At 58.0% G+C, this 18470-nt stretch overlaps 1 protein-coding gene and 1 long non-coding RNA gene across 5 annotated transcripts; one reads left to right on the top strand and one right to left on the bottom strand.

Moving 5' to 3' along the window:
* Positions 1 to 9: 9 nt before the first annotated feature.
* On the bottom strand, positions 10 to 7118 carry LOC116464172 (uncharacterized). Of its 4 annotated transcripts, XR_009212183.1 has the most exons (6): positions 6971 to 7118; positions 5976 to 6069; positions 5295 to 5412; positions 3352 to 3470; positions 539 to 1322; positions 10 to 423 (listed from the first exon to the last, which is right to left on the bottom strand). It is a non-coding gene; the product is annotated as an uncharacterized LOC116464172 (long non-coding RNA). The 4 variants fall into 4 exon arrangements; XR_009212181.1 differs by lacking the exon at positions 5295 to 5412 and having other exon boundaries at positions 5976 to 6110; XR_009212182.1 differs by lacking the exon at positions 5295 to 5412 and having other exon boundaries at positions 539 to 1346.
* Positions 7119 to 7261: 143 nt separating this feature from the next.
* Positions 7262 to 18120, top strand: LOC116464169 (integrator complex subunit 1-like). The gene is made up of 20 exons (XM_032147439.1): positions 7262 to 7355; positions 7882 to 8006; positions 8589 to 8843; positions 9398 to 9557; positions 9778 to 9918; positions 10355 to 10538; positions 10617 to 10740; positions 11377 to 11501; positions 11639 to 11726; positions 11820 to 12046; positions 12204 to 12327; positions 13439 to 13572; positions 13929 to 14121; positions 14598 to 14725; positions 15068 to 15180; positions 15902 to 16015; positions 16683 to 16753; positions 17147 to 17238; positions 17418 to 17527; positions 17681 to 18120. Exons 1-20 carry the CDS (start codon positions 7262 to 7264, stop codon positions 17794 to 17796), a joined length of 2718 nt encoding a protein of 905 aa, XP_032003330.1. The 3' UTR covers positions 17797 to 18120.
* The last annotated feature ends 350 nt before the right edge of the window (positions 18121 to 18470 follow it).

Here is an 18470-nt window from a genome sequence, read left to right as displayed (position 1 = left end):
GAAGCACAGCATGTGTGTGTGTCTGTGTGTATGTGTGTGCAGGTATATGCCTGTGTATGTATGTGCGTGTGTGTGTGCAGGTATATACACGTGAATGTATTTATGTGCATGTGTGCAAGTATATGCATGTGTATGTATGTGCATGTGTGTGTGTGAGTGTGTTGCAGGGCTTTACAGTGGACAGGATGTGGGAGGGTAGCTGCAGCTCCAAGCTGCAAGTCTTTCTGATAGAATGGTTAAGATTCCCTGGACCACAGAAAGAGTGTTTTCATCTGCACCTATTTTTATTAGCATTTAAACCTGTATTCTTCGTAGCATGTAAAGCTTAAGTTGCTTAACTATTCTTAGAAACATTTACACCAGCGGTCCCCAAACTTTTTGGCACCAGAGAGCAGTTTTCTTGAAGACAACTCTTCCATGGACCTGGGAGAAGGGGAAGGGATGATGCAGAGATGGTTCAAGCCCATTACATTTATTGTGTGCTTTATTTCTATTATTATTTCACTGTAATATATAACGAAATAATTACACAACTCACCATAATATAGACTCAGTGGGAGCCCTACGCTTGTTTTCCTGCAACTACATGGTCCCATCAGGAGGTGATGGGAGACAGCCACAGATCATCAGGCATTAGGTTCTCATAAGGAGCACGCAACCTAGATCCCTGGCATGCGCAGTTCACAGTTGGGTTCTATGAGACTGTAACGGCACCACTCCTCTGACAGGTGGCAGAGCTCATGCGGTAATGCGAGGGATGGGGAGCAGCTGTTTTTACAGATGAAGCTTTGCTCACTGGCTGGCTGCTCACCTCCTGCTGTGTAGCCTGGTTCCTAACAGGTGGGGACCCCTGATTTACCCAGTAAGATAAACACATTATTATGTCAATTGAAATTATTCACCCTGCACCACCCAAAATTATTGTGCATTCCTACACCCATCCAAGGGTCCAGTAGCACACTTTGGGAGCTGTAGACAGTAAGCCTGGAGCTCCACTGAGCATTCCATCTCTCCACCATCTGTGGGCTAACAGGCTGTGTTCGTTTCCTAGGGCTGTTTTACAGTACCACAGACTGGGCACCTTCAAAAACAGAATGTTACCATCTCGCAGTACTGGAGGCCATGGGTCCAAGATCAAGGTGTCAGCAGGGTGGGTCCTTTCTGAGGCTGTGCAGGAAGGCTCTGTTCCAGGCCTGTCTCGTCATGCGTGTATGGACGTCTTCTCCCTGTGACTCTTCATTAAGGGTGATTCTGGTGAGGGCTCCGCAGATCTTCTTTTGAAGATCTCACTGTAGATTGCTTGGGACATGCTGGTCTTGTGTCTGAGTAGACATTAGTGAGTATTTCTGTGAATAGTGGTTATAAAGTGAATACTAAGCTCCTTTTTTTAAAGAAAAATACTACTTGACTTTTTATTTCATGTTTTGTGTTTTGAGATCTAATTCACGGAACAGATTTTACAGTTTGTTTACCTAAATGTTTGTTCAGAGTTCAGATATAACTTAACTCCTTTTAAACATATCTTTAGTTATGCTTGATAAGAAAAATTCAAACGAAGATTGTATTCTAGTATAAATTGTTGATTTTATGATGACATTAAATATTAAAGTTATTTATTTTTGTGCCACCCTTTAGAGTGAAGAAAAGTTCACTTTTATCATCGAGGAGTGTGTTAACCCTCGCTCTGTTACCTTGTTGGTTAAAGGACCAAATATGCATACTCTCACACAAGTCAAGGATGCCAAAAGAGACGGACTTCGTGCTATCCAAAATGCCATTGAAGATGGTAAGCTCTTGTGATTGATATGAACCTCACATATATGTGTGTGTATGTGTATATATACACATACACACACACCTATGTATGCATATATATATATATATGTGTGTGTGTGTGTGTGTGTGTGTGTTCAGACAGAGTCTTGCTCTGTTGCCCAGGCTTTAGTGCAGTGGTGTGATCTCAGCCCACTGCAACCTCCACCTCCCAGGTTCAAGCGGTTCTTCTGCCTCAGCCTCCCAAGTAGCGGGGATGACAGGCATGCACCACCACACCCGGCGAATTTTTTATATTTTTAGTAGAGATGAGATTTCGCCACGTTGGCCAGGCTGGTCTCGAATTCTTGGGCTCAAGTGATCTGCCCTCCTTGGCTTCCCAAAGTGCTGAAATTACAGGTGTGAGCCACCACGCCTGGCCTTTATATGAACCTCACATATATGTGTGTGTATGTGTATATATACACATACACACACACCTATGTATGCACATATATATGTGTGTGTGTGTGTGTGTGTGTGTTCAGACAGAGTCTTGCTCTGTTGCCCAGGCTTTAGTGCAGTGGTGTGATCTCAGCCCACTGCAACCTCCACCTCCCAGGTTCAAGCGATTCTTCTGCCTCAGCCTCCCAAGTAGCGGGGATTACAGGCATGCACCACCACACCCGGCGAATTTTTTATATTTTTAGTAGAGATGAGATTTCGCCACGTTGGCCAGGCTGGTCTCGAATTCTTGGGCTCAAGTGATCTGCCCTCCTTGGCTTCCCAAAGTGCTGAAATTACAGGTGCGAGCCACCACGCCTGGCCTTTAAATTTTTTTTAATTTTATTTTTAAATTTTAATCTATTTAATCTATTTATTTATTTTCAGACCAGGTTTTGAAACTGGCTAATTTTTGTACTTTTGGGAGAGATGAGGTTTCTCTGTGTTGCCAAGGTTGGTCCTGAACTCCTGGGCTCAAGGGATCCACTTGCCTTGGCCTCCCAAAGTGCTGGGATTACTGGCATGAGCCACTGCGCCTAGCTGCAAACCTCACATATATATCTTTTTCTCGAGACAGGGTCTTGCTCTGTCACCCAGGCTAGAGTGCAGTGGCGCAGTCATGGCTCACTGCAGCCTCAAACTCCTGTGCTCAAGTGATCCTCCCACCTCAGCTGGACGATAGGTGCATGCCACCACACCTGGTTAATTTTTAAATTTTTTTTTTGTAGAGATGAGGTCTCTCTGTGTTGCCCAGGCTGGTCTTGAACTCCTGGCCTCAAGCAGTTTTCCCCCCTCAGCCTCTCAGAGTGCTGGGATTTATAGGCATGAGCCACCACATTCAGCCCATGTTGAGCATCTTTTAATGTGCTTATTTGCCCTCCATGTATCTTTGGTGAATTTTCTGTTTAAATCTTTTGCCCTTTTAAAAAATTGGATTGTTGGCCATGCACAGCGGCTCTCACCTGTAATTCCAGCACTTTGGGAGGCCAAGGTGAGAGGATTGCTCGAGCCCAGGAGTTGGAAACCAGCCTGGGCAACATGGCAAGACCATGACTCTATACACACACACAAATAGCCAGGCATGGCGGTCTGTACCTGTAGTTCCAGCTGCTTAGGAGGCTGAGGCAGGAATATCACTTGAGCCCCAAGAGTTTGAGGTTACAGTGAGCTATGATCACACCACTGCACTCCGGCCTGGGCGACAGAGCGAGACCCTGTTTCCAGAAAGACAAAAAGAAAAGACAAGAAAAAATTGTGTTAAGTTTTCTATTGCTGAGTTTGAGAGTTCTTTGTATGTATGTTGGGTACAAGTGCTTTTTCAGATAATGATTGGCAATTTTTTTCTCCTCGATGGCTTATTTTATTATTAACAGTGCTTTTCAAAGAGAAGTTCTTAATTTTGATGAAGTCTAATTTATTATTTTTATTCTCTCATGGATTATGCTTTTGGTGTGGTATCTAAAAAATCTTTACCTAACCTAGGGTCACAAAGATTTTCCTCTAAAAGTGTTACAGTCTTATGTTTTACATTTAGGTCTGTGATTCATTTTAACTTTTGTATATGGTGCAAGTATGGATACAAGTTCATTTTTTTCATATAAAGGTATCAGATTGTTTTAGTCTTATTTGCCGAAAAGACTTTACTTTCACCACTGAACTGCCTTTTCTCATGTATAAAAAATCCGTTTTTCATATTTGTGTGGTTCTATTTCTGTGCTTTTTTCTGTTCTACTGATGCATTTGTCTGTTTTAATGTTAATATCATACTGTCCTGACGACTGTAGCTTTATAATAAATCTTTAAATCAGTATTGTTAACTCTCATGTTTTTTGTTTTATGTTTTTTTAAGTTATTTTGGTCATTCTAAGTCTTTGGCGTTTCCATGTGACTTCCATATGAATTTTAGAATCAGCTTGTCAATTTCTACCAAAAAGACTGCTGCTGGGATTTTGATCAGAATTTTTTTTTTTAGAAAGGATCTTACTCTGTCACTCAGGCTGGAGTGCAGTGGCATGATCATGGCTCACTGCAGACTCGACCTGCTGAGCTCAAGTGACTCTCCCACCTTAGCTTCCCAAGTAGCTGGAACCACAAGCATCCACTACCGCGCCTGGTTAATTTTTTTTTATTTTCTGTAGAGACGGCGTCTCATTATGTTGTTCCCCAGGCTGGTCTCAAATTCCTGGGCTCAAGCGATCCTCCCACCTTGGCCTCCCAAAGTGCTTCGATTACAGGTGTGAGCCACTACACCCTGCTTGATTGGAATTTTATTAAATCTGTAGATCAATTTGGAGATAGTTGATATTTTAATAATGAGCCTTCTAACTCATGAATGTCATCCTATCTACTTGAGTCTTCTTGAATTTATCTCAGCAATATTTCATAGTTTTTAGTATATGAGCCTCACACACTTTTTTCCATATTTATCTCTATATATTTCATTCATTTTGTTGCTATTGTATATGTCATTTTTAAAATTTCCATTTCTGATTGTTAGTTGCTAATATAGAGAAATGTATTTTATTTTTGTACATGGATCTTGAATTCTGCAACCTTGCTAAATCACAATTAGCTTTCTTATAGGCTTCATTGAATTGTCTATGTAAGTGATTACATTGTCTGCTAATACAGTTATACTCTTTTCTTTCCAATATGGGTATTTTAAAATTTTCTCCCTTATTTCATGGGCCGGAACCTCCAGTATAATGTTGACTAGAAATAATGAGAATGGACATCCTTTCCTCATCGCTGATCTTCGGGGGAAAGCATTCAACCTTTCTCTATTACGTATGATGTTAGCGTTAGCTATAGGTTTTTACCAGGCTGAGGAAGTTCTCCCTTCTGCGCCTAGTTTGCTGACAAATTTTAATCAAGAATAAATGCCAGGCTGGGCGCGGTGGCTCATGCCTGTAATTCCAGCACTTTGGGAGGCCGACACGGGTGGATCACCTGAGGTCCACAACACATAGTGAGACCCTGTCTCTACCAAAAAATAAAATTAAAAATTAAAAAAATTCATGAGGTGTAGTGGCATGTACCTGTAGCCCCAGCTACTGAAGAGGCTGAGGTGGGAGGATTGCTTGAGCCCTGGGGATCAAGGCTGCAGTGAGCTGTGATCACACCACTGCACTAAAGCCTGGGCAACAGAGCAAGACCCTGTAGAAAGAAAGGAAAAGTGACCAGGCACGGTGGCTCACGCCTATAATCCCAGCACTATGGGAGGCTGCAGGCAGGCGGATCACCTGAGGTCAGGAGTTCAAGACCAGCCTGACCAATATGGAGAAACCTCATCTCTACTAAAAATTCAAAAGTAGCCAGGTGTGGTGCCGCACACCTGTAATCCCAGCTACTTGGGAGGCTGAGGCAGGAGAATCGCTTGAACTCGGGAGGCAGAGGTTGCAGGGAGCCAAGATGGTGTCATTGCACTCCAGCCTGGGCAACAAGAGCAAGACTCCATCTCAAAAAAAAGTAATAATAATAATAAAGAAAAATAAGGAAGGAAAGGAACGGAAAGGAGGAAAGGAATGGAAAGGAGGAAAGGAGGAAAGGAGGAAAGAAGGAAGGGAGGAAGGAAGGAAGGAAGGGAGGAAGGGAGGGAGGAAGGAAGGAAGGAAGGGAGGGAGGGAGGGAGGGAGAGAGGGAGGGAGGAAGGGAGATTCTTAACCCAGTCTGAGAGAGTCAAGGCCTCCTGAGGCTACAGCAGCTAAGCTGAGACTCACCGGTGAGTAGGAGCCAGCCAGTAGAAGGGGGCTGTGAGGTGTGGAGGATCTTCCAGGAAGAGGAAAGGCACAAAGGTAGGACACAGTGTGGGGTCTGCAGAGAACCATAAGCAATTTGTTGGGAGGCCGAGAGTGCTAGAAAGGAGGTAGGAGAGGGACAGGGCCAGGCCTTGTAGGATTTTACTTATGTATATTATAGGCCTTTGTGTCATCCAAATACATAACAAAATGCATTCTACACAGCGGGCCTTCCATAAATACTTTCAAAAATGAATACAATGATTGGCTGGGCACGGTGGCTCACACCTGTGATGCTAACCGTTTGGGAGGCCGAGGCGGGTGAATCACCTGAGGTCAGGAGTTTGAGACCAGCCTGGCCAACATGGTGAAACACCGTCTCTACTAAAAATACAAAAATTAGGCCGGGTGCGGTGGCTCACGCTTGTAATCCCAGCACTTTGGGAGGCCGAGGCGGGCGGATCACGAGGTCAGGAGATCGAGACCACGGTGAAACCCCGTCTCTACTAAAAATACAAAAAAATTAGCCGGGCGTGGTGGCGGGCGCCTGTAGTCCCAGCTACTCGGAGAGGCTGAGGCAGGAGAATGGCGTGAACCCGGGAGGCGGAGCTTGCAGTGAGCCGAGATTGCGCCACTGCACTCCAGCCTGGGCGACAGAGTGAGACTCCGTCTCAAAAAAAAAAAAAAAAAAAAAAAAAGAATGCGGGGGTCTATGTTTCCCAACTCTCCTGCCCCAGTAAACAAGGATGTCTCGCCCTAACCGAACTGGCAGGTGGAGGCAAGACAGCCACTGAGCAGGCACGCTCACCAACTTCTCTTGAACCTAGAAGAGCATGCAGGGCTGTGGAGGCAGCTGTTTAGAGATCTGAGGTATCTCCAGGGACCACCAGGGAAGGGAGACGCCAATGTGGCCAACCCTTGGCAGCCACACCCCAAAAGCCGAGGCCGCCCCCCCCAGGCCGCTGGGTACACACTACCTGGTGACGCCATCTTTGATGTGGTAGAGCAGACACTCAGACATCAGAGGGTCTTCGTTCAGGTTCACCAGGTGGGGAGTCTAAGCGGGGAGAGAAAGGTGGTCAGGGGGAGCCAGCCAGGGGGCGCTATGGAAAGGAAGAAAGGGAGCAGTGGGAGGAGCTTCTGAAGTCCTTGGGAAGCATTGGTGACCGTGGGGGCATTCCCAATTCTGGTTTCTGTGGAGAGGGAAGGACCTGCTCCCTGGCCCCTGGCCGCGCCCAGGCGTGACCCTACTACTGTTTGCAGATTACATGGCCCACCTGGTGGAGGTCCAGCATGAGCGAGGCGCCTGCGGAGGCCAGACTTTCCACTCCCTGCTCACAGCCTCCCTGCCACCCCGCCGAGGTACTGGGGAGGGGATGGGCCCGCACGCAGACCCAGCCTGTGGGGGGCTGGGGCCAACACAGAGACCCAGCCTGGGGAGGGGTGGGGCCAGCACAGAGACTCAGCCTGCGGAGGGGGATGGGGCCAGCACAGACCCAGCCTGGGGAGGGGGACGGGGCCAGCACAGACCCAGCCTGGGGAGGGGTGGGGCCAGCACAGACCCAGCCTGGGGAGGGGACGGGGCCTGCACAGCCACACGGGGCGGTGCACATTTGCTGATGCCACCTGAGAGGGGCCCCCACAGAGGCTCTTGGCCGGTCTTTGGGCGGCGTTTGCCTCCGGCCAGCATGCAGGTTCCTGTTCAGAATCTTGAGATCCCTGTGGTCCTGAGCGAGACCTGGGGTCCTTGGGGAGCACAGAGCCCAGGTCTGAGCTCTTCCTCCTGGGTGACAGTCCCCGGGCAGGACTCGCCACGGCTTGCACAGTTCCCACCGCTGGCAGCACGTCAGAAAGTGTCCAGCCACTGACGGTTCTCCTGTCTCTGCAGACAGCACAGAGGCACCCAAACCGAAGAGCAGCCCGGAGCAGCCCGCAGGCCAGGGCCGGATGCGGGCAGGGACCCAGCTCCGGGTGCTGGGCCCTGAGGACGACCTGGCTGGCATGTTCCTCCAGGTAGCGATGCCGCTGCATGTGGGGCTCCACCTGCTGCCCGTCTTCCTGTGTGCAGCCTCCCCTGCCGCCTCGCATACACAGCGGCCTTTACACGCGTGACCGCCTGACCCTGGCACGCTGCTTTCACGTCACATCCCCATGCTCTCAGATGGAGGCTCAGGCCAACATTGGGGAAGGGGTCGCCCTGCACCCTCCCTGCCATCCTTGCACACCCCTCTGCACGGGGCACCCGGTTTGATGTGTACAGAAGCTGAGGTTACAGGTCTCGCCTAAGGTCTGGCTGTTGGAGCTGGGGATCCAGCAGGCCTCACTGCCTCCTGATGGAGAGCCTGGTGGTCCCTGGGCAGGCTCTGGACACCTTCGTCCTCTGGGGCAGCTCCTGGGTGTTGGGGTCCCTCACCGCTCCCCATCACAGGTCTCAAGGGCCCTGGGCCCCTCAGGCCACAAGGTGGGGGCTACAAATGAACAGGGACATGATGGGACGCGGTTCTGGCACGGAGCTGCACCAGGCGCTTAGCCTCTCCACTGCGCTCCTCCTCCTCCTCCTCCGCTTCCTCCTGACACTGGCCTTCCCTGTTCCAGATCTTCCCGCTCAGCCCGGACCCTCGGTGGCAGAGTTCCAGTCCCCGACCCGTGGCCCTTGCCCTGCAGCAGGCCCTGGGCCAGGAGCTGGCCCGCGTCGTCCAGGGCAACCCCGAGGTGCCAGGCATCACGGTGCGTGTCCTACAGGCCCTCGCCACCCTGCTCAGCTCCCCACACGGCGGCGCCCTGGTGATGTCCATGCACCGCAGCCACTTCCTGGCCTGTCCGCTGCTGCGCCAGCTCTGCCAGTACCAGGTGCCCGGGCGTGGGCCTCTCGGGTGGGAGGAGGGAGGAGGGCATTGAGGGCTCTGCCTCCCGCAGGATGGCCCGGGTGTCCTGTGACTGCTCCTCTGTGGGTCTTGGGTCTCGGTTTCTAAGTGAGAAAGGACAGTGCCCCAGGGAGCGGTGGCAGGGTCCCCTTTTTTCAGTGAACATTCCCCCAGGACGGGAGGTGGGGGCGGTGCGGCGTCCGCCTGTTCGCACCACCCAGGCTCGGCGCTCCTGCCTTGCTTTCCCCACCTGCTGGTGCCTGGGACTGTGTTTTACTTGTGTGTTTGTGTATATTTTTTGCTTTGAACCGCGTGGGAGCCCTCACCAGCTGGGGGGGTTTTGAAAGGGTGTCTGTGAGGTCGTCTGGGCCCGTGCAGAGGAGGCACCATTTCAGGCAGGAGGTGGGATGAGGTTGGCCCAGGCCCCAAGTGCCGGTCGCGGCAGGTCTCAGCAGCCTCATGGCCCCTGCTCTGGGCCTCGGGTGCCGGGTCCCCGTGTGTCGTCTGCCAGGGTAGCCACGTGCCACTTTGTCCCCGCAGCGCTGTGTGCCGCAGGACACCGGCTTCTCCTCGCTCTTCCTGAAGGTGCTCCTGCAGATGCTGCAGTGGCTGGACAGCCCCGGCGTGGAGGGTGGGCCCCTGCGGTCACAGCTCAGGATGCTTGCCAGCCAGGCCTCGGCTGGGCGCAGGCTCAGCGACGGTGAGGACTGCGCCAGGCTGGCAGATGGCTGGGGGGCACTGGATGGGGGCTCACACGGAGTGGCCAAGCTGCCTGGCACCCCGAGGCCCGGGGAGTGGCTTGGGGGGTGGGTACTCACGTGGACCCAGGGGAGCCCTTCTACCGTGGGGCCTCCCTGGATGGGGTACACCGATAGGGGTGAGGGCTGCAGCCACAGGGCACTCACACAGACCTCCCGCAGTGCGAGGGGGGCTCCTGCGCCTGGCCGAGGCCCTGGCCTTCCGTCAGGACCTGGAGGCGGTCAGCTCCACCGTCCGTGCCGTCATCGCCACCCTAAGGTCTGGGGAGCAGTGCAGCGTGGAGCCGGAGCTGATCAGCAAAGGTACCGTCCTGGCCCCGTCCCCTTGGGCCACTGGGGCCCTGGGAAGACCCAAACCTGAGGCTCCTTCTTGCTGACCAGTGGGGGGCGGACAGTGGCCGCTCAGCACTGTCCCCGGGAAGTGCCCACAGAGGTCCCCTCCCAGATGGTCCAGGGCGGGGCCTCTTGAGAATGAGTTGGAGCTTCCTCCTTGGGGGGCCCCCAATCACTGCTGCACCCAGCAAAGTGAGCCCTGGCCCCGGCCGCACTCTCCCGCCCCTGCTGCACTCTCCAACCCCGGCCGCACTCTCCGTTCCCGGCCGCACTCTCTGGCCCCAGCTGGGCTCTGCTCTTGTGTCCCACACACGCTCACCCCACACCCCACCATGGCTAGCCCATATCCACTCAGCAGCCCCCCCGACCTGGGAGTGACCCACATGTCTCTCTGTCCCTTGCGCAGTCCTCCAGGGGCTGATCGAGGTGAGGTCCCCCCACCTGGAGGAGCTGCTGACTGCGCTCTTCTCTGCCACTGCGGACGCCGCCTCCCCGTTTCCAGCCTGTAAGCCCGTTGTGGTGGTGAGCTCCCTGCTGCTGCAGGAGGAGGAGCCCCTGGCTGGGGGGAAGCCGGGTGCGGACGGCGGCAGGTGAGCTGGGGTGCTGCACACGGCCGGGGCGGGTGGGTGGGCGGCACTGCCCCTCCCTGAGCCACCTTCTCCCTGCAGCCTGGAGGCCGTGCGGCTGGGGCCCTCGTCAGGCCTCCTGGTGGACTGGCTGGAGATGCTGGACCCCGAGGTGGTCAGCAGCTGCCCCGACCTGCAGCATAGGCTGCTCTTCTCCCGGAGGAAGGTGGGTGGCACCCAGCTTCAGCACGGGGACCCACCCCGGGGTAAAGGCTCTTCCTGACCTGAAGTGCAGCGGCCTTGGCCTAGGCGAGCCTTGCAGGGGCCCCAGCAGCCCCCCTGTTCTCAGGCCATGTGTCCCTGTAGCAACCCAGAGGAAGGGCAGGTCCCCCATTGGCCCTAGCAGAACCCAGGCCAGGGTCATAGTCACCTGTGGACCAGCACTGTGACCAGCCAGATGTGGGGACAGGGTGGGTGGATGGGGTGGGGTCGGCCCTGCCAAATCCTGTAGATCATGTAGGGGCCTCCATCTTCCTGAAGGGAATGGGGCTGTGGCCAGGAGAAGGGAGGGCAGGTGCTGGGCTCCCCAGGTCCCCCGCAGGGGAGGGATGGCCTCACCAGAGAGGCTGCATGGAGCCCCGGGCACCTCCGCTCTGCGGCATGGCTCCCATGGGAAGAGGTGGGGAGATGCTGCACGGCCACCAGGAGGGGCCCTCCAGCACCACATGACGGGGCCGGTGTCACCGGCAGCACCCCAAGTCTCGGCTCTCTGAGTGGCTCATTGGGAAAGCTGTCAGCTGACCTCAGCAGAGCCTGCCATTGGCCCAGGTGAGGCCATCCGGGCTTCTTCCTCCCTCCCCAGGGCAAAGGTCAGGCCCAGGTGCCCTCGTTCCGCCCCTACCTTCTGACCCTCTTCACGCATCAGTCCAGCTGGCCCACGCTGCACCAGTGCATCCGAGTCCTGCTGGGCAAGAGCCGGGAGCAGAGGTGGGCGCCTCCCTGTCCCCAACCTGGACCGCGGCACGCTGGCCTTCACCAGAACTCTCCCAGCGCCGGCTCTGACTGGTATCTCCCATGCGGAGACGAGACACCTCATACTCAGTGGAACCCGTGCCTCCCCACAGGTTCGACCCCTCCGCCTCTCTGGACTTCCTCTGGGCCTGCATCCACGTTCCTCGAATCTGGCAGGGGCGGGACCAGCGCACCCCACAGGCAGGTCTTGGGAGGGTGGCCCATCCGGGAGAGGGGATGGCCCATCTGGGAGAGGGGGTGGTGCGCCGGGGCTGATGCAGGCACCTGTTACAGAAGCGGCGGGAGGAGCTGGTGCTGCGGGTCCAGGGCCCAGAGCTCATCAGCCTGGTGGAGCTGATCCTGGCCGAGGCGGAGACACGGAGCCAGGACGGGGACGCAGCCGCCTGCAGCCTCATCCAGGCCCGGCTGCCCCTGCTGCTCAGCTGCTGCCGTGGGGACGATGAGAGTGTCAGGAAGGTGACGGAGCACCTGTCAGGCTGCATCCAGCAGTGGGGAGACAGGTGCTCAGGCCCCCCGGCCCCAGATGCTGCCTGGGAGTGAGCCATGGAGGGGGTCGAGGCCCAGCCCTGGGTGGGTTCCCATCACGCCTGGTCCCGTCCGCCCACCCCTGTCACTGGGGCCCCGTCCGCCTGGTGAGCCCTGCTCCATCTCTTTCAGTGTGCTGGGCAGGCGCTGCCGAGACCTCCTCCTGCAGCTCTACCTACAGCGGCCGGAGCTGCGGGTGCCCGTGCCTGAGGTCCTACTGCACAGCGAAGGGGCCGCCAGCAGCAGCGTCTGCAAGGTGAGGGCACAACTCTGCTGCTCCCCGCCGCCATCCCAGGTGCCCTGGCCAGGCAGGGAGGGAGGGCGGAGGCCACAGTGTGCATGGCCATCGCCGGCTTCCCCTCTTGCCCCTTCCTGGTCCGCGCCGCCCTGTGGCCCTGTGGGTTTGTCTGCATTGAGTTTTATACCGAGGGAGCCTGCAGGTGCTCTGTTCACAGTCTGGAGAGTCGTGGTGGTGTGGGCACGGAGTGTCCTGCCATTGTGTGGATCGGCCGTTAGTTTATCTGTTCATCTGCTGGTGGACATGGGGTCATGTTCAGTTTGGGGCAGTGACAGCTGCTGGGGACTCGTGCATGGGGTCTTGGTGGACGGCTGCGTCTGCTCCTCTCCAGTGACCCTGGTGGGGAGGGCTGGGCCTCCCATACCCGCTTCCCCACCGCTGGCCGGAACCTGCAGCCTGTCTTCTGCTGGTACCACAGAGGGCAGCTGACTTTTTCTAATCATTTTTGCTTGCGGCTTTTTTCACTTATATGTCATTTTATTCATTGAAATCACACTTGATGTGCAGTTTTGCGGGGGGTTTTTTGAGGCAGGGTGTCTGTTGCCAAGGCTGGAGTGCAGCGGCACCATCATAGCTCACTGCAGCCTCAACCTCCTGTGCTCAAGTGATCCTCCCACCTCAGCCTCCTGAGTAGCTGGGACCACAGGCACATGCCACCACACCCAGTTAACCTTTTTGTATTTTTAAAAATAGAGATGGGGTCTTGCCATGTTGCCCGGGCTAGTCTTGAACTCCTGGGCTCTGGTGATCTTCCTGCTTCGGCCTCACAGAGTGCTGGGATGACAGGCGTGAGCCACCACGCCCGCCTGGCCGATGTGTAGTTTTGGCTTGTTTCCTGCTCATCGTATCATTTTTGAGCTTTGCTTTTATTCTGTGTGGGGTTTTCCCAGAGGCTGGCTGTGGCCTGCCTGCCCTCCCGAGGTGCTCGTGGGAGCCATAAGGAGCCAGTTCCTCTGCTCATGGCGTGCCACGTGGTGGATCGCGGCCACAGCTGGCGGCCACAGGCTGAGTGTGGGCGGGCAAGTGAGGGGAGCCAGCAGCCCCAGCCTCAGAGCGCCCCTCCCTGCAGCTGGACGGACTCATCCACCGCTTCATCACGCTCCTTGCGGACACGAGCGACTCCCGGGCATCAGAGAACCGAGGGGCGGATGCCAGCATGGCCTGCCGGAAGCTGGCGGTGGCGCACCCGCTGCTGCTGCTCAGGTGCTGTCCCAGAAGCCCCGTCTTCGCCAGACGCTGGTTTAACCAGGGGTGTCTGCAGCTCTCCAGCCTGGGCAACAAGAGCGAAACTCCGTTTCAAACAAAAAACAACAAAAAAAAGCATGTTCCCATGGGCTGAGGTTGACAGAGGGAAGTCAGAGGCCTGAACTGGGCCTCAGGTGGGAGGAGCTGGGTGGGCCTCAGAAAGAGGCGATCTCATCCCCACCTCCTAGGGCAGGGGATAGTGTTGGGGGGCAGCACGGGGTCTGGCTCTCGGGGCAGGCAGTGGGGCCTTCCTGGGGACGTGCGCCAGGTGAGCCGGCTGGCCAGGGCTGACTGGGCCCTCACTGCGCCCACAGGCATCTGCCCATGATCGCGGCGCTCCTGCACGGCCGCACCCACCTCAACTTCCAGGAGTTCCGGCAGCAGAACCACCTGAGCTGCTTCCTGCACGTGCTGGGCCTGCTGGAGCTGCTGCAGCCCCACGTGTTCCGCAGCGAGCACCAGGGGGCGCTGTGGGACTGCCTGCTGTCCTTCATCCGCCTGCTGCTGGTGTGTGCTCCCGCCGCCTGCCCTCGCGCTCCCTTCCACTCCCTCCGCCCTGGCCCGGGCCTGCCTCATCCACCCGGGGAGGGACTGGGAGGACCTCTGCAGCCAGGGCCCAGGCCAGGCCACCTGGCCTGGGGACCAGCTCCCCGCCTGGGAAGTCCCTGCCTGCTGCCCCTCATGTGCCTGAGGGGCCTATATGTCCTTCAGAATCCTAGCCCAGACCCTCTGTGCTACTCTCTGCGTGTTGCTTGTGCCACCTCGAGCCCCTCATCCATCTGGGCACGTGCCCCAGACGGCTGTGTCCACACCCTGACAGGCCATGCCGGCCACCCTCGGGCCCGTGACGCCCCAGTGGTTGGCAGAGGGGGCTCGTTAGCGGTGGGGTCTGTGCCCTGAGGCTCTGGGAGCAGATGGGAGCACAGGGTCTGTTTTGGCCCCACGGGGCAGAGCAGCTCGAGGGTGCCGCTTCTGCTTTGCAGAATTACAGGAAGTCCTCCCGCCACCTGGCTACCTTCATCAACAAGTTTGTGCAGTTCATCCATAAGTACATTACCTACAATGCCCCAGCAGCCATCTCCTTCCTGCAGAAGCACGCCGACCCACTCCAGTGAGTGCCCACGGGCTGCAGGGAAGCCTCGGGCCTCCGGCGACGGTCCAGCGGGGTCTGGAGGGTGTTCCTGGGAAGGCGGGGGAGGGCTGCTGAACGTGGTGCTCATCCCAGGGCGCAGAGGCCGCCCCACCCTGTGCGGGAGCTGTCTGAACCCACCCCTGCAGCTCTCTGTCCCGTTCCATGCACACGTGGCCTCCCCGCCCGGCCCTCCCCCTGAGCGTCCTGGCCTCTCCTGCGTGCCTGTGTCCACGCCCTCCCATGCTGCCCTAGTTTGACCCCTGACCCAGCCTTTTGCCTGCCAGTGTCTTCCTCCCAGGTGAAAGCATCTTCTCTCCCCAGCGACCTGTCCTTCGACAACAGTGACCTGGTGATGCTGAAATCCCTCCTTGCAGGGCTCAGCCTGCCCAGCAGGGATGACAGGACTGACCGAGGCCTGGACGAAGAGGGCGAGGGTGAGTGGGGCTGGCGGGGGCTGCAGGAAGCAGTCCTACAGGGCCTGGTTTTCCCGGCTGCACAACCAGCCCTGGGCCGTCTGAGGCGTCCCGATGGGGGCTTTGTGAGCCTGGGACCTTGCTGGCTGGCCCCTGGCCCACCTCACGGGGACGAAGCGCTGACTGGTGCCTGACAGAGCATCAGCACACCCGCCCCCGGCACATGGCCCCGCCCCGGCACATGGCCCCGCCCCGGCACATGGCCGTCCCCACCCCCCCGCCCCAGCACATGGCTCTCCCCACCCCCCCGCCCCCAGCACATCCACCATCCACCAGCGCTTGTCCCAGATGTCCCTCCCCAGGAAGCCTCCCCTGGTCCTACTGGGCAGGGCTTGTCCTTGGTTTTTCCCTGCCTGAGGTGACACGGCACCGCAGCACGCCTCTCCTGTGCCGTCGGAAGAGTGCTAGGCCCGGGTCCCAAGGGTCCATCCTGTCTTGTGCCCAGTGGGTCCTGGCCCACATTGCGAGAAACCCAGCAGGGAGAGACTCGCAGAGGTGCATGGCCGGATCCAAAGGCAGCTCCCGGCTCCTGGCTCCACCCCATTTGTGGAGCGTTGCTGTGTGCGGGCACCTTGGGAGCCTGGACAGTGGCCGCTGTGCTCTCGGGAGGGCAGGCCCTGGTGCCTCTGTGTGGCGCGTCCTGCCCCTCCTGCCCTCCTGCAGCACTGCCGCTGTCTTCCAGAGGAGAGCTCAGCCGGCTCCCTACCCCTGGTCAGCGTCTCCCTGTTCACCCCTCTGACCGCGGCCGAGATGGCACCCTACATGAAGCGGCTTTCCCGGGGCCAAACGGTGGAGGGTGAGTCAGGCCCTGCTTCACCCATCGAGTTCAGCGCCAGGTTGGCGCCCTGGGTCCCATGGGGCTGCGGGCAGCAGCCATCTGGGCACTGACTTTGGCGTGAGCCCAGCCCATGCTGGGCTGTGGGTGGGTGGGCCGTTCCTCACAGTGGGGAGCACCCCCAGAGAGGGCCTTAGAAACTCAGGGGCGCAGGGGAGCTGGAGGTGGCTGCTCTGCTTCAGACACAGCAAAAAGCAGGGCAGCCCCCTAAGGTGGTGGGGGGGCGGCAGGAAGAGGTCAGGTGGGTGGGCAGGACCAGAGGGTGGGCAGGACCAGAGGGTGGGCAGGGCCAGAGGGTGGGCAGGGCCAGTGGCCATCGTCAGAGGACAGCTAAGGCTGGGCGGCCTGGATGGAGTCGGGCCATGGGGACACTTGCTGCTGAGAGCACCCTGGATTTGGGGCTGCCATGAGGGGTCAACCCCTCTCTCTACTTGGAGGCCACTGGTAGGGGCAGGGCCGGGCATTTGCGGAGCTTGGGGCAGGTGACTGCCCGGGGCATCCCTGGGCTCATGCTTTCCAGTGCTTTCTGTCCTGTGGTGCTCGGGCCTTGCCCCCTCTGGGTGGCTGGGGTGGGGTGGGCAGAGATCTGCCTGGCCCTTCAGCTCTGGCCTGGCCGTCTCTGTGTCAGATCTGCTGGAGGCTCTGAATGACATAGACGAGATGTCCCGGCGGAGACCCAAGGTCCTGGGCTGCTTCTCGGTGAGCTGGATGCGGCTGAGGGAGAGCTGGGAGGAGCCGCTCCCGTGGAGAACCCCGCAGGGCCACCGCCTCAACATGGGGTGCCCGCGCTGAGCCCCAGGGAGCCCTCCGAGGCCGCCCCAACACGGGGTGCCCGCGCTGAGCCCCAGGGAGTCCTCTGAGGCCGGGCTTTGGGTGGGGCCCCAGCCCAGGTATTCACAGTCGAGCCGCCGCCAGGGCAGGCCCACCTTCAGCCCTGCGCTGGGACTGGCCAATGGCACATGCGTCCTGCCTTCTGGATAGGAGCCTAGGGTCCCTGCCATTGCCACCAACCATCACAAGACCAAGAGGTGAAGGGGCCTAGATGGGGGCTGGACTCCCTGGTCACACAACTCCCACCATTCCTCCCATCAGACCAACCTGCAGCGGCTGATGTGCTCGGCCGAGGAGTGTTGCCGCAACCTCGCCTTCAGCCTGGCCCTGCGCTCCATCCAGAACAGCCCCAGGTGAGGCCACCGCCGGCCTCTGTCCCGCCGCCACCGCCGGGCCCTGCTAACCCAGGTCACCGCTTGACCCGCCTGGTGGCCAAACCAGGCTTCCAGGCGGCTCAGCGCCCCTGTCGGCGGGGAGGGGTCTGGCGTGGGCACGGGGCGGAGGTTCCCACTGAAGCGCGTGGCTCTTTCAGCATCGCAGCGGATTTCCTGCCCACGTTCATGTACTGCCTGGGCAGCCAGGACTTTGAGATGGTGCAGACGGCCCTCAGGAACCTGCCCGAGTACACTCTCCTGTGCCAAGGTGAGGACTGGTTCCCCGCCCGGGGCCCTGGCAGCCCTCGGGGAGTCCAGAGGCGCGTCTCCCGAGAGCTGGCTCTTGGGAGTCCCGAGGTCTGGTCACTGCGACCAGGATGTTGTGGCCAGCGTGATATGCAGGGCCCCGTCTCCCCCACAGAGCACGCGGCTGTGCTGCTGCACCGGGCCTTCCTGGTGGGCATGTACGGCCAGATGGACCCCAGCGCACAGATCTCCGAGGCCCTGAGGACCCTGCATATGGAGGCCGTGATGTGAGGTGTGGCAGCCGACCTCCCTCCAAGCCCCGGCCCGGCCCGGCCCCGGGGATCCTCGAGGCGAAGCCCAGGAAGCGTGGGCATTGCTGGTGTGTCCCAGGAGGTGAGGGCGCCGAGCCCTGAGGCCAGGCAGGCCCAGGAGCGATACTCGGAGCCCTGGGGTGGCTCCAGGCCGGCTGCTGGCATCGGGGGCCGTCTCCGAAGCCCTCATTCACCTTCTGGGCCACAGCCCTGCTGCAGAGCGGTGGGCGACGTGGCCCAGCGTGTGCAGGATCCCACCGGGCATGGCCTGGGCTGGTTTTCAATGAAACGATCTGAACTCTCAGTGTACTCTCTGGTGTCCCGTGTCGCCCTCTGGCCAGTGAGAGCCTCGAGGACCCTGGCCTTGGCTCCCCAGCCCCACAGCACAGGGAGTTGGGCAGGGTCCTGGGAGGCGGAGACCAAGGCCAGGCCGGGCTCTCCCTTGGGCCAGCAGTTCCCGCAGGTGTCGAGGGTCGGGGGACGCTGCCTGCTTGGCCGCCCCCCACCCTGTCACGGTCTCCCCGTCAAGTGCCGGCCCTGGGCCCTGCCTGGCCTTGAGTCCTCTGCTCATGGGGTCGGCCTCTGTTGAGTGAGTCCAGCCTTGTCAGGCTGCGTGGTGGCCTGGCCCAGCTGACTGGTCTCTCCTGCACTAAA

Source organism: Hylobates moloch, unplaced genomic scaffold (genome assembly GCF_009828535.3).
Source record: "Hylobates moloch isolate HMO894 unplaced genomic scaffold, HMol_V3 SCAFFOLD_247, whole genome shotgun sequence".
Taxonomy (NCBI): Eukaryota; Metazoa; Chordata; class Mammalia; order Primates; family Hylobatidae; genus Hylobates; species Hylobates moloch.
Note: the sequence above shows the minus strand (reverse complement) of the source record. Positions and strands in the feature narration are given on the sequence as shown.

Coding starts and splice junctions, on each gene's coding strand:
- LOC116464169 (XM_032147439.1), top strand. CDS start 7,262: ATGGCCCACCTGGTGGAGGTCCAGCATGAGCGAGGCGCCTGCGGAGGC. Junction 11,502..11,638: donor GGCAAGAGCCGGGAGCAGAG/GTGGGCGCCTCC, acceptor GCCTCCCCACAG/GTTCGACCCCTCCGCCTCTC. Junction 14,122..14,597: donor CCTTCATCCGCCTGCTGCTG/GTGTGTGCTCCC, acceptor TCTGCTTTGCAG/AATTACAGGAAGTCCTCCCG.